We start from the raw sequence: 17,354 nt of genomic DNA, 5'->3' as shown, positions 1-17,354 counted from the left end.
CCTGTCTCTGATCCATTTCAATTGCAATCGGAACATTGATCCTGTCAATGAGCCATTTCAATGGCAATCTGAACAATGATCTTGTCACTGATCCATTTCAATGGCAATCGGAACATTGATCCTGTTAATGAGCCATTTCAATGGCAATCTGAACAATGATCTTGTCACTGACCCGAATCATTGGAAATCTGAACATTGGTCTGGGACATTGATAATCTGAGCATTGATCCATGCATGTCGTGCTGAGATCGTCGGGTCAGGTTCCCAGGCTACCACCAATTAAGGTCGTGTCAACTTTTATGGAACCCAAATTCGGTCAAGTGGCAAACAACAATCCTATCAAGATGAAATACATAACCTCATGATGGTGTCTTCTTAACGGTTTGTGGGGACGCTGAGATGGCCCAGTGGATAATGCGTTCGCCTGTTGTGGAAGGTATGACGTGTGATACCATCGGAGGTGTATCCATAACGTCCCGATGTAGGTCGTAGAGTGAGTAAGTGAGTGAGAATTTAACGTTGCATCGGCATTATTTCAGCTATAGGGCGACGAGATCAAGTTTTACACATCTAAAAGCATGTCATCAATAAAAAAGTTAAATTAAAAAGCAATGTCAAACACAATGCGTAGGTCGTAGACGTTTAATACTTTAGTATAAAACTCAGATCACAAGTCGGAGTACCAGACAGACTGAGGATCATAATCTGAACTAACACGGGAGTTGAACCCATGACAAGCAAATCCTGGCATGGTTAATGGGGGCAACTCTGCACTGCATTCTTCGTGATCGTTCAAGGGCAAGGGTTAGATTTGGTCCATGTGTACAGATAGCTCTAAAAATCAATACTGCTGTTACTATTCTTTGAGTTACAATATCACAGGGCACTTTTTTCTGTCTTTTATATGATAAGTTTGCGTATTTGATAAGTCGTGTTGGAGGCAACACATTAAATAAAGATTAATTAAACTGAATGTGTTACAAAGACGTTCGCATCCTCGCCTAATAGGTCCTGTGTCTTATTGGACAGTAATTGAATTGTCTGGGGGAAATGTTAATGTGTGGTTAAGACTCCAATCAATACGACACGGAACACATGTACCCTATCGAAAAGACCAACAATTACCAGCGAGAGAAGTTACAGAGCAAAATAAAGCCAATCATGCCCCTCTCGTTCTATTTCTATCCTCCTTCGATTGGAATGAATGGTTCCGCTAATTTGAAATGCAGGCTTGTTAGCGAAACAGCAATGGTTCATAAGTCATTGGAATGGGTAAACACGCCTCCCCCACCTAAATTAGTGCGTGATTAGTGGTATCGATCTTTACAGTTAAGATGTGACAAACTTACAAAAGAGTCTCACCTATCAACACGCAAGTACCACTGTGTGATAGTGGAGTCTCTCTTGTACAAGCGTACCTTTGGAAGACATGTCTTGTAGACATGTGTATATTTCATGGTGGAGCCTCCCTTTCCTGTAGGACCGCCTCCGTGGTCTAGTGGTAGAGCGTCCGCCCGGAGAGCGAAAGGTCCGGGGTTCGATCCCCGACCGCGTTATACCAAAAGACATTAAAAGATGGTACTTGTTGTTACCCTGTCTTGCGTTCGGCATTAAGGGGCTAAAACAAAGACTGGTCGGTTCGGAGTCAGTATACTGTGTCTGAGTGGGGTATTCATGTTAAACTGCGGCATGGTATCTCAGTGAGCTAGCACTATAAATCGGCATCAGTCCGGACTAGTACAAGCAGCCACACAAACATACACACGTAAATGCACGTCGCTTTATAAGTTTGGGCGCGACGTTAAACCCCATTTCACCTCACCTCACCACCTCTCCTGTAGACACACTTCTGTGTGGTAGCGGAGTCTCTCCCATGGGTGAGGTGCAATGGGGTTTAGCGTCGCCTTCAAGAATATTGATCTTATATAGCGACGTGCATGTACGTGTGTGTTTGTATGCTTGTACTAGTCTGGATTGATCCCGATGCTAGCCCACGGAGATACCATGCCGCGGTTTAACATGAATACCATACTATGACACAGTATACTAACTCCAGGCCTTGTTTTTATTCCCTTAATGCCGAGCGTCCACGCGGAGAGCGGAAGGTCGGGGGTTTGATTCTCGGCCTCGTCATACCAAAGGGACTAAAATCATTAACGGGCTAAAACAAGACCTGGTCGACTTGGTGACAGTATACGTGTCTGAGGGGGGTATGCATGTTAACTGCGGCATGGTATCTCAGTGGGCTAGCACTATAAAACCGGCATTATTCCGGACTAGTACGAGCAGCCACGACATAACAATATCTACTAAATAACATCATCTACGATATTACACAATCTTCGACATAAAACCATCTACGATATTACAACATCGGCATGTGCATTGATGACTGCCGTGCAACGTCGATACATGGAATGGATGAGGCGGTTGATGAAGGCCATAGGCACTTGAGCCCACACTCTGAGGAACGCCTGACGCATTCAGCCGTCTTTGAATCTCGTCCCAAAGGTGCTCAATGAGATTTAAATCGGGACTGAGAGCAGGCCACTGCATGGTTCTGATACCATTCAGCTGGAGGAAGTCTCTTGTTGCTCTCGCAGTGTGGGCACTGGCATTATCATGCTGAAACTCGTGGTTGCGGCGACGTGCCAAATGAGGTATGGCGTGTGGTCTCAAGACTTGATCAATGTACCCAGCTGCTGTAACACATTGCCTCTCCCTGGACCGATGTTATGGAAGACCACAGGGTCGACCCTCTATGCAAGTCCTATTCCACCCCACGAGTCTCTCTCAACAACACAAGCATCCGAATAACATTCCCAACGGCGTCGCCAGACTCTCTCTCTGCCATCTGCTTTTGGGATACAGTAACGGCTCTCGTCTGAGAAGAGGACTCTTCTCCACTGCTGGTGGCGCCAATGCTGTTGCCGTGTTGCCCACTGAAGACAGTGGAGGTGTCTGCTCGTGAATCGTCGACACACGGTGTCCGCACCAATGTGTTGCTGGTGTGTCCCCATGGTCTGTCGTGCAGTTTCCGCAGCAGTAACAAAGCGATCTTTAAAATGCTATCGAACAATCCGACGTTCGGGTGGTGACCCTTGGTCTTCCACAACGGGGTCGGTCATCTGTAGTGTTGGTGGTCTGGTACCGTTGCTGGAGCCTGTATATGGTCCTTACGTGGACTTGAAATGCATTGGCTACTTGCCAGGCGGTTTGTCCAGCTTGCAATCGTCCAAGGGCTTGGTGTCGCTGATTTCTTGTCAATATTGGCATGTGGTAGCAATTCAATAACGAATGAATGTGGGGAGATTTTTATAGGGCAAGAAATCGGAGAACGCATATGCATTTCAATTTGAACGGAACGTGCATCGGGTTACCATGGCCGTTGCCGTGATGCGTTTGGGCGATCGGTATTATTGTCATCTGCTTTGTCTTTTTATCACCACATTTCATTTTTCCGGACAAGGTAATGTTAAATCTTAGAAACGTTGACAAAAATTACCCAGATATTTAAATGACAACTTTTCATGCAATGTTACTTGGGGACGTTTCTTTTGCGGTTCAGTATATATTGGGGTATTTGGGGGAATCCAACCGGTTAGCTTGGGGATGGGTTGTTTGAACAGCTCTGGTACATGAACGAGTCATGCATAAATTCAAAGTGACACTCTATCATAAACCTGCTGTTCTGTTTACAGAAGGACTGCGACACCATCCTGACAAAGTCCTGCTCAGACAACAGCGAGTGCTCGTGTTATGGCTTCTACACATGCGTCGACCACAGATGTGCGTCTGTGCAGTCTGCCTCAGGTAACTTCCGTCTGTTCACACACAACCACATTTGGCACATCCAAGGGTAACGTTACATCCTCGGATCCAAACGGGAGGAGTACATGTTGGGAATACCATTTTCCTTATATCGGAGCTTTTGACACCTTCCGTTTTTTTCTTGCTATTTTCGAAACGTGTTCAGATAAACCTATATAGATATTATATTATCGCTGGATGAGCTTCTATTTGTCATATTTTAGAAACCCTCCCATCTTCAAGAGCATTGTATCAATCGAAAACATACACAGATGATTACTCTCGCGTGAATGGTTTTTCTTATATTGTAAACTATGTATGCTGTTAAAGCCTTGTCATTATTCCTAGTGAATTACTGTAAATCTTGAAATTAACGCGAGCGTGAATTTAATGCGAAAAGTACGAGTGGTCTTTGCTGGAATAATTAAATATCGCATTATAAATACCGATTTACAGTTTGACCGTAAGGGTGGGTCACCTAAAACATGACAGGGGAGGATTATAAAAGATGTTCCTCCTATTTGGGGAGGGATATTGACCTTTTCAAATGTGCACTTACTACTTGTCTGTATCAGGGAAGAGGGGCGGTCGGATAGACTAGTGGTTACAGCGTTCGCTCGTCACGCCGAAGACCCGGGTTCGATGCCCGACATGGGTACAATGTGTGAAGCCCATTTCTGGTGTCCCCAGCTGTGATATTGCTGGACTATTGCTAAAAGCGGCGTAAAACCATACTCACTCAATCAGGGAAGATCGTGAAAACAATGTATGAGGACATGAGCAGGGTCAGCGGAAACTATGACAACCATTAGAGGAGGGTCATTATATGCAGTACATTAGTGCATCAAAAATCTCTCCACCCCCCCCCCCCTCCCCACCCCCCCTCCCCCTTTCCCCCCCCCCCCCCCCCCCCCCCCTCCCCCTTACTAACAAGTATTGGTGAAATCCTGTTCGACCACAAGGGCTAGTTATCTTGTCTTTGCTCTCCGACAGGAAAATTATGCACGGCCATGTAACACTTATTTCCATATGGCATGTCGCTTTGTCTTGTTAGGCACCGCTGGCACTATGGTATTACTTCTTGAGGTAACTCTTCACTCTAGGTGTCTGCACACCAAACATTTGGTTGAAGATATATGACGTTACAGGTCAAACCTGCTGTTAAATGTCATGTAGACCACAACCTGAGCTCACTTATTCTCATTTGTTTTTTTGTTGTTGTCTAAAGCCACACACAGCAATAGCCGAGCTATATTACGACGGTCTGTAAATAACCAAGTCCGGACCAGACAATCCAGTGATTGACATCATAAGCATCGTTTCACGCAATTAGGATACGATGACATGCATCAACCAAGTCAGCGAGTCTGACCACCCGATCACGTTAGTCGCCTCTTTCGACAAGCATAGTCGCCTTTTTCGGCAAGTATGGGTTACTGAAGACCTTTTCTAACCCGGATCTTCACGTGTGTGTAGACATTATCATTTATAACTCAAGAGTCCATGCATCAACCAAGTCAGCGAGCCTGACCATCCGACCCCGTTAGTCGTCACTTATGACAAGCATGGGTTTGCTGAAGAGCAGTTCTAACACGGATCTTCACGGGTTATTCCCATTTTTTCTTCTATTTTCCTCATTTGAGGCGATATAATTGTGTGTTCCTTTTCAGTATTTGCGCTGACGTTTTGCTTTGGTATCTTCAGAGCACAGAATTTGGACGTACAAAGGCAACATTCAAATCAAGACTCGTGTCTTCATCGCTTATTAACTATCAGCAGTCTGATTTGACATTTATCCAGTTGTGAACCAAGTAATTATAACAGTTACTTGTTTTTTCGTCTTTCGAAAAATTGTTGTCAAAAAAAGAATTGTTTAACCCCGATGATGAGGAAAGGAGTTGTTTACTCCACACCACCGAGGTAGCATGTTCCTGGAATTACTGACGCTTGAAAGGAGCTGCTCGATGTTGAATGGAATTACAAGTGCTCATGAGATCTCGAGGGCCGGTTGTGTCCGCATTGTGCCCCTCGAAATATCAAGGGTACGCGAGTAATTCCATTCAACAACCTGCTTGTGGCAAGGACTCGTCAATCAAATTTGAGAACGCGTCAACACAGCACATGGTGTGATACCTTCCTGTTTTGCACGTGCAACACGGACGACTTGGTGGAAGGTCAAGGGATCATCTGTCGCGGTGCGTTGTCTGTCGTCCGTCCGTCCGTCAGTCAGTTTTTTACATTCCTTTTAACATCTGTGAAAGATAGAACTGAAAATTTGTATCTCTGAAAAGAGCTAACAAACTTCTATCCGACTATAAACCTCGCCGCCATTATTACTCAGCAATGTCTTCATGTAATATTTTTTTTTTTATTCGTAGTAAGTATGTTGTTTGTTTGTTTGTTGTTTAACGCCACACTCAGCAATATGTCAGCTATATGACGACGGCCTGTAAATAATCAAGCTCGGACCAGACAATCCAATCGCAATTGGGATATGATGACATGCATCAACCAAGTCAGCGAGCCTGACCACCCGATCTCGTTAGTCGCCTCTTAGGACAAGCAAATGCGCCTTTTACGGGAAGTATGGGTTGCTGAAGATCTATTCTAACCCATGTGATGTGTAGAATAATATGTAATATTTTTTTGGCATACAAGCATTTTGATATTTCATCAATCTCGGACCTTCACTTATCAAGTGTTTCTAGTGTGTAATACATCTCCTCTAAAACCACAAGGCCTTTTGAGCTGAAACTTGTTTGAATTATCCCAGCTATGGCCGCAATTATTTCTTCATAATACATGTTCGGTTCAGAGCCTAGAAGTTATTTTATAATTGTTTATCAAAGATGCAGATTGCGTTAAGGCGTACTGCTAATTGACATGGAAACAAGATCGATTACATGGGCGGGTGAAAGAGGTGAGGTGAAATGTGGTTTAACGTTGCGTCCAAGATTATTGCACTTATATAGCGACGTGCATACACGTGTGTGTGTGTGACTGCTTGTACTAGTCCGGACTGATGCCGATTTATAGTGCTAGCTCACTGAAATACCATGCCGCAGTTTAACATGAATACCCCACTCAGACACAGTATACTGATTCCGAGCCGATCAGTCTTGTTTTAGCCCACCAATGCCGAGCGCCAGACAGGGTAACAACAAGAACCATATTTTAACGTCTTTTTGGTATGACGCGGCCGGGGAGCGAACCCCGGACCTTCCGCTCTCCGGGCGGACGCTCTACCACTAGACCACGGAGGCGGTTGAGCGAGTGAAAGAACATAGCCAGAAACTGAAGACATTTATCTTGGCCTAATGTCCGGCTGCATCGAGAGACAGTACATTGTACGTGCGCGTGAGTCGCACCTGTTTTGTGGTAGCTCTGCATCTCAAATAGGAGACTCCATCCCTAGGGTTTGGGGAGATTTTGTTTAAGTGCTATCAAAGGAAATGATACACTCACTCTGAAGGGCTGATTTACATTGCCCCTGTAGGATAGATTAAACCTTAAATGTACATCCCTCGGCTAATCTTGATACAACATCAATCAGTCTTAATAAAACGATAAATACTGTACACCAGTCACGTGTTGCATGTCTACCAATTACATATTCTGGTCTACACTATTTCAAGCCTCGTCGGAAGTGTCCCTCGACATACATCTGTGTGTTCAGTACTGTCGATAGACAATAGACAGTATTTGTCAATACCTAATACTCGATTCATTAAGAATGATTTGTAGTGTCGTGGCCGACAATACGGTCCGTCGTTTCTCCTTGTGTCGCAATATTGAGTCGGGGGGATTGTCTGTGAGAGGTCTGTTAAGGGGCAATGTAACACGATGTTTTACCGTTACACTAAAGGGTAAACACCGTTAGATGACTACTGGCCCATTATGCTCCTTGTTTAATGCTAAAAGCACAGTTAAGACTGACTATAAAATGAGTCGCTTTCAATTCTTACAAATGGAAAAGAAATACAAGACACCATATGTTCGGTGGCACATGGCATTGTGAAGGAGCGTTGTCACTTTAACCGCTTCCGGTTGTATGCTGATTTCGGACTCACAATGACTGCTCTCGCACTTCTCACTTGTATGATATCGGTTATTACCGTAAATATGTCTAAAGAATCAACAACTCTAAAGTAGGTGAAGCAACCATTGGCCATCTTCCCGAGTCGAGGGGGTTAACTGACTATAAAAGTCAAGTTTCCATCTTTGCCGAACGAGGCTGGAATTATAGAATTATTTTTTGGCTGGATTAACGAGGCTATGCCTAGTCCAATCAAAATCGCGAAACGAAATCGCGTAACGAAATAAACTGCCGTGCAGATTTCGTCCATTGCAGGATTTGTGAAGCATGAGTACCGCCAACAGATATTTTCCAAATCTCTTCATGTTTTAATCAAGGTGCTCACATGATTTGATGCACTTCGCGTTGTAAGTCCCATTTTATTACCAAAAAAAAAAGAATATAAATCTTGATTATAGATCAGATCTTCTTGACTGGGTGTCAACATTTTGTTCGTTTGAAGCAAATGCAAGTCATATGAGAGGTGGAATCTGATTGGTCAATAGTAGGTATATAGAAGGGACATAACTCGCAACAGCCACTGGTGGCGCTACGAACGAGCCCAGAAATTCCAACTTGGTTTGGCAAGGGTAGAAACTGGACGTTTACAATCAGTGAACTCCCTTGCCTCGAGAAGATGCCATTGCCGTGCATAATGGTAAATGTATTACGAGCAATGATAGAAGCTTTGGGTCTCGTTCACAAAGTGATCTCAGCACTCCGACGATCCAAAGTCAATGTTGATGTGTCGTAGTAACGATGGTCGTAGCACAAATATCACTTTTGTGAAACGGGGCCTTGTTGCCACTGACAGGGTGCTACGACTATTGTTACGACTGTTTATGGGCGTTCTAAAATTTATCGAGCTATTGGTTCTCAGGGGTTTGAGAGTATAGCTTTCTCTACTATATACAGAGACGAATGCCCGATAACGTCACCACCGTCTACGAAATACAATAACTGTGAAGGTATTACGTCACACGGCAGCCTTGTTCAAGGCGTGCGAACACTGACTGGATGTCTGGGGGAATGAACTGTATGTTTATTCAAGCCATCTATCTGTTCATTATGAAGAGTTGAGATACTACAAGTTCGCTCAGCTCTGATGCCACTTGCAGAAAGCCGTCTTAGTACAACGATTCTTCGTGGGTCATTGATGGGAAACGTGACCCGGATTCTGACACTGATGTCCATACAACTACGTATAGTGATGGCGGAACTCAGGACACGTCATGATTCTTGGTTGGTGACATGGGACAGGCCTACTTTTTATCTGCGTTGATGGTTCCGGTTTGTGATTGTGCGGGGAGGAAGCCCAATGGACGTCTACTAATGCATTTCTTGGTGGAGACAAGACCAGAGTCACTCAATGGTTGCCATGCAACCCGCAACAAGACCAATCACCAGTCCATTCATTCAACAGGACGTTACAAACCGGTTAGAACTATGTCGTCAATCTATTAAAGTATCATAGCAAATATCACACTGTCAGATAAAATGACTGCAATAAATACATTCTTCTAGAATGTAAATATAATCTCACAAAAAACAAAAACGCATAACAAACTGCATTACAATGAATGGTGTTTATTTCACCAAAATGGCTTCACACATGTTGAAATATGCCATGGATCATCTGCGTACACGGATGTGAGTATTTGGTATACGAAGTTGTGCCATTTGGTTTTGAAATTTTCATTTTGGATGCGTTGTTCACAAATTTCTAAAATCTGTCGTCCAAACGCAACATTTTACGTTTCTCACGTGCAAATTATGGAAAATGTATAGGTTTTACTTGGCTACAAAATGAAAACACCTGTTTACAGATTTGTTATATGGATGAGAACTAACTTTACCATGCCACAACTTGACTCTACAACATGCATTATCGCCATAGGCTGACTTTAAACTGGAGAGTCTCAGACATCCGTTGGCCGTCGTCTTAATGTCAACCAGAGTACAATTTAATGTCTTCAATATCTCGTTGTGCGATTTCAACATTCTGGGACAAACAATAATGGTCCACGTTCCGGTTGACCACGAGTCACTACAGCCGCCCCAAGTCGGTACATCCGGGTGCTGTATTTACGTAATCGGACTGTCATGGTCGAACACACAGCTGCCAATGTGCCAGGACGACTACGAAGGATATGCGCCCAGACTGTACGGAATCGTCTTCGCCAGGTTGGATTAAAAGCCAGGAGACCTTAGTTTGGCTACGTCTTACGACGTCTTCAATGCGCCTTCAATGCGTTCGTTGGTAAACTAACGTTCGGTTCTGGAATCTGCGACATTGGAGACGAATATGGTTTAGTGATGAATCACGTTTCCCCTGACAAAGACTGGCTGGCCGAATTCGTGTGTACAGACGTGTCAACGAACGTTTTTCGCCCGTAATTGTGAACGTTAAATGGACAGATTTGGTGGAGGAAGTGTCATGATGTGGGTGGTAATATCCTACACACAACGTACGAGTCTTGTTAACGTACAGTGTAATCTGGCGGCTTTACGTTACAGAGACGACATTACGGCAACGCCTCCTTCCTGTTATTGACTTCAGAAATAGAGGGGGTTATTGTTACTGTGTTATTTTGTGATATTGCAGTAATGTCAAACATGGGACCAGGCTTTGACCTGACTGTTAATATATAGAACACGGGGATCTCGTGTATGTGTATATAGGACAAATGACACATTCCTGTTGATTAATGTTGATTCCTGTTGAGTAATTACAGAGTTCACATTTTATGCTATCGGAGTAGAAACACTTCGTTTCCACTCACGTGGTATGTAGGGTCACGTGGTTACAGGAAGTTCATGAACGTAATGATGGACAACTATCTTTCTGATTTGTCAACCAGTGCCTTCGCGAATATTGACGACTAACATATTGAAGCATTTTCTGATTGAAAAGAGCCAAACCTCAGATTGCTGTTAGCCTAATTTGGAAAACATGGCTGCAACATGCAGTCGTTAACCATATCGCGGCCATATCGACATTATTCCGTCTTAATGTCTATTCGATGTTGAAAGGGAACGCTAAAATATAAAGATTGTGATAGTTTTATGATGGTTGTAATTTACGAAAGAACTGATTTATCCAGAATGGAATATCGAAATGAAATCTTTTGTGAAGCATTTCCAAGGAGAATGTGTCGCTACAGATATATCAATATATAGCGGAATCTGACCTGCGTACATTGCCTTTTACAATGCAATAGTATTGATGTAAATAGCTTTCATACAGCTATTTTCGTAGTGGGTGGCACAATGGTTCGAATGCCTATTGAAGGAGGATATCACAACCTTTATTCATCAAACCAAGTCATATATGTCCATACAGCATTTTATTTAATCGAAAGAGGCCAAACAAATGTGTTTTTGATTACAACGTGATATACTTATATTGAAATACAGAAACCGAAATAGATTGGGTAATGTCATACTGTGCAACGAGTGAGTGAGTGAGTGAGTGAGTGAGTGTGTCGGTGGTATCGGGGACAGTCATTACATAACAATGACGTCAATGTCATATTAGATATTTCCAAAAGACATAGTTCGGAAAATTTAAGAACTGACATCAATATTTGTTTTTGTATTTATGCATGTTAAGTCATTAACATAAAATCTGTAGACAACGATACGAAATTAGTGGCATCGCTCAGGTCACAATTTCAACAACAATTATCCAATCAGAAGAGAGTACGCGAGTGGGAGTGGCCTAATTTGTTTAGGTTTATGATACATAAACAAAGGAAACACTTGGTTCTTCTTCCATGTTCGAGGTGAAATCGTGAAAGATTGTAAACATCTGCTGGTTGTATGTCGTGTTTGGTAGGAGCTGGGTGGGTGAGTGAGTGAGTATGGTTTTACGCCCCATTTAGCAATATTCCAGCAATATCACGGCGGGGGACAACAGAAATGGGCTTCACACATTGTACCCATGTCGGGAATCGAACCCGGGTCTTCGGCGTGACGAGCGAACGCTTTAACCACTCGGCTACCCGACCGCCCCAGGAGCTGGGTAAGAGGCAGGTTTGCCTGAAACTCCTCCAACGAATCAGATATAACGGCTGCCTCCTGAGGTCTCAAAGTCCTTGATTCTGGGTCCTAGTTTCTGGGTCCAATTCTGGGTCCAATTCTGGGTCCACTTCTGGGTCCAATTCTGGGTCCAATTCTGGGTCCTGGATTCTGGGTCCAATTCTGGGTCCTTGTCCTGTAGACGGCCCTTCCCCTCTTGCGGCTGCCTCAGTCTGTGTCCGCCCCTGGTCCTTGGGTTCCCCTGCTGTATAATATCTTTCTGGTTAACTGTCCACTTGTCCGGACTGGACCTCGAAAGATGTAGTTATCCTCTGTTTGGTCCTTCTGTGCTCAAGTGTGTCGCATCCTAGTACATCCAACAGGGCTTTCACGCATCCGGGGTTATTATCAGTGTGGCTGTAACAGGCGAAACAGGATCCACCTCGTTGTACTCGATCCGCCTTGTCGGCATGCGTCGGTGCGGGTCCCAGACTGACGCGGCATATTCCGGCCGGATGAAGATGGTGTGCAGCGATGCTCTCACCGCCGGGTTTACTCCCTCTCAGATTCCTGCACTGGAAACCTGGTGTGGCTATCTGTCAGCTGGTTTATATGTCTCGTCCACGTGAGATCCTCAAAGATGGCGACTCCGAGGTACATACTGCTCCACATTGTCTCCATTGTCTGTATGACCAGTATGATGTCTCTATCGGCCGTCTCTTGCTTGTGATCCGTATGGCATTTTTTCGGATGGAAATCCGTCCGACATCTCCTTTCCAAATGCGACAATGCTGCCAGGTCCTTCTGAAGTATCGCTGCGTCCTTCTCGTGTCTGTCTGCTTGTTGTTTAACGCCGCACCCGCAACATGAAAATAATTATGTCTGGACCAGACAATCCAGTGACTGACATCGTGAGCATCCATCTAAGCATTTCGTATATGATGACATGTATCAACTTTCTCGTTGTGAATGAGGCGGTGTACCATGCTGTGATTGGCAAACAGTCGGATGTCCAATCAAATGCCATGTATTCACTTGGCATTGATGTATAGGAAAATAAAGAAAGAGTCGTGCCGAGCTGTTTTCCAAGGGTATACTTAAAGCTTAAAGCCATGCATTCCAGGACTATCTGAAAATATTATCAAAGAATTTTTATACCTTCCCCATTCCCCATTCAACCATATATGGTCCTTTAAGTCGGTCATTTTGCTCGGTTTCGCAGCCCATGCAAAGTGTAGGCATAATTCAATGTTCCTGAGACATGTCGAGATACGGCTTTCCGGCGTAACTGCTATATATTGCACTAAACCTGGCATTGGTTGTTTCCGGAGGTAAAAATCATAATTTATCCCGATCGGAAGTTTTGTCGACTAATAGCTGTGTTGCTGACAGTCAGCCGTGTGTTCTATTGTATGTATCCAATACCTGGTCAATAACGCCTTCAGTCGAGGAGCGGCACATCTATCGAGGTGATGGAGCAACAATGGTCTCTTGTGGAAACTCTCAACTCCGGTAATCTGCGGCTTGACAGTGGTACACATGCTCTACTTAGAATGTCTATGGGGAGTCTAGTGGGAATTAACAATCCGTGCACTAAATAGATAATTGATTAAAGTAGTCTACAAGATCACCCTGTAAATAGGCGCATCGCACCACTTACATGGAGCTGTCCATCCTGTCTACTCAGAAATACTGAACTACATTTACAGTGTCCAGGGCATAATACGCAAGTGTAAACTACAGTGATAAACTGAAGAACATGCGCAGTGTCTAGGACATAATGCGGAAGTGAACTTCAGTGATAATACTGAAGAACATTGACAGTGAATAGCAAAATGTGCAAGCGTAACTGCAGTGACATACTTTGTGCTTTTTTATTTGGTGTGTTTTGTTTGGTTTTATTTTGTTCTTTTATTTGGTTGGTTGGTTTTGGTTTGGTGTTTGGTGTTTCTTCTTTCTTTTCTTTTTTTTGGTTCCGTTTCTTTTGGTTTCGATTTGTTATTATCATTATCATTTTTTTTGGGGGGGATGGGGGATTGGCGGAGGGGTGGGGGGGTGGGGATATTGTTTGTTTGTTTTTAGGGGTGGGAGTAAGCTGGGAATTGGAGGGGGGTCGCGAAGGGCCAAAGGAAATCGGGGGAGGGTTATTAAAACACATATGCCAGGGAATTTGTTTTATTGTCCGTGCATGCATTCAACAATACAAACAATTGGTTTTAGTTTGAATATATCGGATGTTTTACGTGCATCAGTGAAAAAATGATGTCCGTTGCCTTTCGTATTTTGACTGTAGGATACACTAACCTTTTCGTGCAAACACCTGGAATCATTACTATTTGATAGTGGTTCATAAGCACGAGGAAAAAGAATCGTACAATGAACTCTGAGATTTCTTAGGGTTATGGAAAGGGTTTTCTCGCTTTTTATGGTTATACCATGGGACACTTTTGTCATAGTATTTCTCAGTCAGAATAACCCCCGATGACGATGTTTACAGTGCCAATCGTGAACTTGTGATTATGAAAAGTAAAACTTGGGGAGGGTCAAGATATAAGTGGACAATTACATCTGTATTTAACTGTTTGATTTATTCTAGTTAGAGAGTAATTAACAAAGAGTACAATTTTGTGGAAAACAAGGTCTGATTTATTGCATGTAGCGACGTGTCGATGTAGATTCTTCAACTGATGTCATCACTGATTTTCAGTGGTCCATTCATATTACTTTCACAGCTGTATGCTCTTTGCGCTTAATGAGTGAGTGAGTGAGTGAGTTGGGTTTAACGCCGCTTTTAACAGTATTCCAGTTATACCACGGCGTGTCAGCTTAATGTGGGAGGAAAGCCCGAAGTGATGCAGGTCTCAGACGTTTACCGCTTCGGTGAAACCCACGAGCATGGGTATGGTGCTGACAAACCTAGAAACATAATCGGGGCGAACCGGGATTCGAAACCACAATCGTGGGTTTCTGGCGTGCCCAAGGGACTCAACTCTGCACAGCGAATCGCGGCGCCTGAGACGACTGGGCCACCCGTGCCCCCCTTTGCGCCAAATGTAATCTGTTTCGGTGGATAATCTAGACTGATTGTTCTCTTGCATTGAGCTGTCATTTTTGTTGCAGATTCGACCGATTCTGCAATGGCAGGGACCTGGCACCAGACCCCTATAGACTTCGGTAGCTTCTCGAAACGGAAGGACCCGACTAAGGTCATCCAAGTCTTCATGTTGCCATGGCAATCGGAAAAGTGAATGTCGTCGAGATGATGAAAAGCTGAGCTTTGATTGGTCAAAAGAGACACATGACCCGTTCCCCAGACATGGACCGTCTTTGAAAATGAGAAAACCTTTGCGCGTTGCTTACAACTGAACGGTTGGGTGTGTTAGCGGAGTAGCGAATACTTCAAACTTTATTCCTGGAGGTACCAACACACACTACAGGGCGCTGTCCTTTGCCTACGGGATGAAATACAATGTGTTAAAAGTGTTCTCAAAATATTGTTCACGATACTATCAGCTACAAAATAATCCTTACGTCATGAAACAGGTGCTCAGTCAAGGGGCCACCGTTTAATTATTGATACCCATGAGTTTGTTTACACCATGTAAATCCTAGAACAGTGTTTAGAAAACATGTAATCTAGTCTACGTCTAGTGGTTAGGTTAAGTTCATGCCAGGGGTCACGGCATATAAACAAGAGGCACTATTGTTTCTGTTGTACGTAACCTATAGCACGCCAGCTGAAAATGGATGATAAAATTACATTTTTTATTTATTTTATTATCTGATTGTAATATTACTAGGAATAGAAAACCTCAACTGGTCATTAAAAAATAATTTGGAGCCCAATATCAATATTAGTCAGTGAATGTCATATGGTTGGAGTAGAAATGTTGTTGTTTTTTAATTCTTAATGTATTCGTGTGTTGTTTTGATTTATCATATTACGAAGAGTTTTAATTAAATCTTCTACTTTCAACATTAACAGCAGTCATTGATGTCTGCTTGATTTAAGCTTCATGACAAAATAGCGAGGGCGCGTGGACCCGAATATTTAAAGTGTGTTATACTTGGGAGAATTCGTCAAAATTAATCTTTGTCGGGTTATATATATTGTTGTCAGGGGAACTGTACCGGTTTCGGCTACATTTGAAAACTAGACATGTTCACATCTAGGAAATGTGACACGGCGTGTTCATGGAATGTGTGAGCCCATGTTATAAATACATCTATATTTCTAAACACTTGGTTTCCAATGTTATGCAGCAGAAATGTAATAAAGGTCTATTCTTATTGCACTGAGTGTTTTGTTCTCGATCACCGTACACCCCTACCTGTGTTGGACCATCTCCAGTGGGAAAGACGCGAATCAAGATATTATTCGGCACATTGTACTACGAAAAAATGAGAAAAGAAATATTATTTCTGGTTTCTGGTATTTATTAGCAGACAAAGCGATGGGGGCCCTTTTGGGGCCCTGGTTCTGTATAATTTGAGAAAATTATTTTCATATATTTGAGAACTAGAATAGAATTCTGACAGCAATAAATTAGCAAACGTGATGCTAAAATGTGGCATAAAATCTGATTGGAGAGGTTTCATGAAGCATTAACTGAACATGAGCGAATATTTGACTCAAATTAATTTTCTCAAACATGAAGTGAAATCATCTTGGGTCAAGGACATGGTCATGCGTGTAGAGTGGGACTTGAAGGTTCTCTCATGACCGTTCTTCTGCATACAAATGCAGAGTGTGACAACAAATATCCACAACTACAGTAAACTACCGTTATAACGAACACGCTTATAACGAACTGACGGATATAACGAACTTACTTTTTTGGTCCCGACTATTTGCTGTAGTAGTGGTGTATATATGCTTATAACGAACTACGGTTATAACGAACTAAAATTAGTAGTCCCTTTGAGTTCGTTATAACCGTACTTTACTGTACTTTGATAGGCATCTAGAAGTTGGAATACTAAGTAAGGATAAGAATTTATGGATGAACAACTTCTTACTACAATTAAGAGCGACGTTTCGGTGTAGGTTCTAACGCCGTTATCAAGCAAGTGATGTCAAGCGTCGGTCTTATTTGTAATAAGAAGTTGTTCATCCATAAATTCTTATCCTTACTAAATATCCACAAGACTGTATGACAAGAGCGTGGTTTCACTTTCCAATAGTCAACGTTCAGTTTATGTCGAGCAATATTCCAGCAGCTCCAGCCTTTAGTGTCTTCATCTCACAACTGTTGAGGTACAAACGAACATGGTCTTTCCACGAAGATTTCAAAGAACGTCATACTGCTCTTACATCAGTTAAGGTTTTTCTCAAGCTTTCTGTGGTTACAGCTTTCCCTCACCACGCCGAATGACTGGGTTTGATGCTACACATGGATGCAATGTATTAATCCCATTGAATGAATAAATGCGTTTATTCCGTAAAGGG

General features: G+C 43.1%; 1 protein-coding gene across 2 annotated transcripts in view; it reads left to right on the top strand.

The window, feature by feature from the left end:
- LOC124117376 overlaps positions 1 to 16,200 on the top strand; it is a 68,356-nt gene extending 52,156 nt beyond the window's left edge. For both annotated transcript variants that reach the window (XM_046479207.2, XM_046479206.2), the window contains exons 3-4: positions 3,702 to 3,813; positions 15,026 to 16,200. In XM_046479207.2, coding sequence (XP_046335163.2) covers positions 3,702 to 3,813; positions 15,026 to 15,153 — 240 coding nt within the window. In that variant the 3' untranslated portion in view covers positions 15,154 to 16,200. The remainder of the gene's footprint in view (positions 1 to 3,701; positions 3,814 to 15,025) is intronic.
- Positions 16,201 to 17,354: the final 1,154 nt, after the last annotated feature.

This window comes from Haliotis rufescens, unplaced genomic scaffold (assembly GCF_023055435.1).
Source record: "Haliotis rufescens isolate VD_foot unplaced genomic scaffold, xgHalRufe1.0.p SCAF_22, whole genome shotgun sequence".
NCBI classification, from domain to species: domain Eukaryota; kingdom Metazoa; phylum Mollusca; class Gastropoda; order Lepetellida; family Haliotidae; genus Haliotis; species Haliotis rufescens.
This window is presented reverse-complemented; position numbering and strand designations above follow the sequence as displayed.